The sequence below is a fragment of the Numenius arquata genome, chromosome 30, assembly GCF_964106895.1.
Source record: "Numenius arquata chromosome 30, bNumArq3.hap1.1, whole genome shotgun sequence".
In the NCBI taxonomy this organism is placed as follows: domain Eukaryota; kingdom Metazoa; phylum Chordata; class Aves; order Charadriiformes; family Scolopacidae; genus Numenius; species Numenius arquata.
The window spans coordinates 256140-258093 of NC_133605.1; the positions used below are offsets into that span (position 1 = coordinate 256140).

The following is a 1954-nucleotide window of genomic DNA, read 5'->3' on the forward strand; positions in this document are numbered from 1 at the left end:
CACTCGGACTCCATAGCAAGGCAAGGGCTCAGAAGGAGAGCGTGGGAGTGGAAAGAGCACAAGCTGGAAAAGACCAAGGTTGGTGCTTGCTGACAGAGCTGCTGTGCTCGGACTCTTTCCCCTCCACCTCTGCGCACAGGCATTGCCCTGCAGCTCCAGAGAAAGCCTGAGAGGAAGGATTTTGGGCAACAGGTCGCTGGATGGTTTTATATTTTATTTTAATACACAGAGAGAGCAGGTCCTCATTTATACAGTATGTAGATTTCACAAATTTGGAAAAATGCATAATTCGAAACAGCAAAACAAGTTGGTTTTTTTGGTAGAAAACATTATACAAAGTAAAGCAAAAAAAAAAGAACAAAAGCCAAACAAAGGCCTAAACACAGAATTAAAACTAACATAAACTACAGTACATGAGCTTGACATATAATGAGTTACATTAACAGTGATTTGTAGAAGAAAACAGCTTATTGTTTCAGAAAATCATCTGGTCATCAGTTTCCACACTGCACCTTTGAGCTCCTTGTTCCTCATGCTGTAGATGAGGGGGTTCACAGCTGGAGGCACCACCGAGTACAGAACAGCCACCACCAGGTCTAGAACTTGGGAGGAGATGGAGGGGGGCTTCAGGTGGGCAAACACTGCAGTGGTGACAAACAGGGAGACCACGGCCAGGTGAGGGAGGCACGTGGAAAAGGCTTTGTGCCGTCCCTGCTCAGAGGGGATCCTCAGCACGGCCCTGAAGATCTGCACATAGGACACCACAATGAACACAAAACAACCAAATGATAAACAGACACTGACCACAAGAAGCCCAACTTCCCTGAGGTAGGAGTGTGAGCAGGAGAGCTTGAGGATCTGGGGGATTTCACAGAAGAACTGGTCCAGGACATTGCCCTGGCAGAGGGGTAGGGAAAATGTATTGGCCGTGTGCAGGAGAGCATTGAGAAACCCACTGCCCCAGGCAGCTGCTGCCATGTGGACACAAGCTCTGCTGCCCAGGAGGGTCCCGTAGTGCAGGGGTTGGCAGATGGCAACGTAGCGGTCATAGGCCATGATGGTGAGAAGACAATACTCTGCACCAATGCAAAAGAATACAAAGAAGACCTGGGCAGCGCATCCCCAGTAGGAGATGGCCCTGGTATCCCACAGGGAATTGGCCATGGATTTAGGGACAGTGGTGGAGATGGATCCCAGGTCAAGAACGGAGAGGTTGAGGAGGAAGAAGTACATGGGGGTGTGGAGGCGGTGGTCACAGGCGATGGCGGTGATGATGAGTGCGTTTCCCAGGAGGGCAGCCAGGTAGATGCCCAGGAAGAGCCCGAAGTGCAAGAGCTGCAGCTCCCGTGTGTCTGCGAATGCCAGGAGGAGGAACTGGGTGATGGAGCTGCTGTTGGGCATTTGCTACCACTGGCTGGGGTTATCTGTTGAGAAGGAAAAGGCAGTACAAAGTTCAGCCTGACTTCTCTGAGCAAAACTTCTTGCATGTCTCATTGCAACCCCCCACTCAGGCTCTCTCTTTTCAGGAAGACCTCTCTGCAGCTCCCTCACTTGAGCCCTGGCTTTTGCTGGATGAGGGTGCCATTGGGAGCAGGGACTCTGGAATGGGAAACTGAGGACTCCTTCTGGCTGTGCCGCAGGGTGATCTCAAATTAAATGTACTTGTGATACATCAAAGAACTTTTTGTCTCTGTTCTCTGCAATTTTCCCAGCTGCAGAACTGAGCTGAGGGGATTTTGTTTTGTTTAATGTGTTCTAGATTCACCTGCCACGTTTAGGAGTGGGTTTGGATGCTTGAAATCCTTCACATTTCTAATGCATTCCAAGTGAAATCCTGTGGGTCCCGAGCAGCAAAGGGACTGTCCCTTAGTGCAGAGAGAGGAGAGCTGCTCTGCCCATCGGTCCTGTTCTCAGCTGCCCTGTGTTGGACCTGGAGGAGGGTCACACTCCGATG

At 50.4% G+C, this 1954-nt stretch overlaps 1 protein-coding gene across 1 annotated transcript; it reads right to left on the reverse strand.

The window, feature by feature from the left end:
- Window positions 1–483: 483 nt before the first annotated feature.
- Window positions 484–1401, reverse strand: LOC141476391 (olfactory receptor 14C36-like). The gene has a single exon (XM_074165067.1). It carries the CDS (start codon window positions 1399–1401, stop codon window positions 484–486), a length of 918 nt encoding a protein of 305 aa, XP_074021168.1.
- Window positions 1402–1954: the final 553 nt, after the last annotated feature.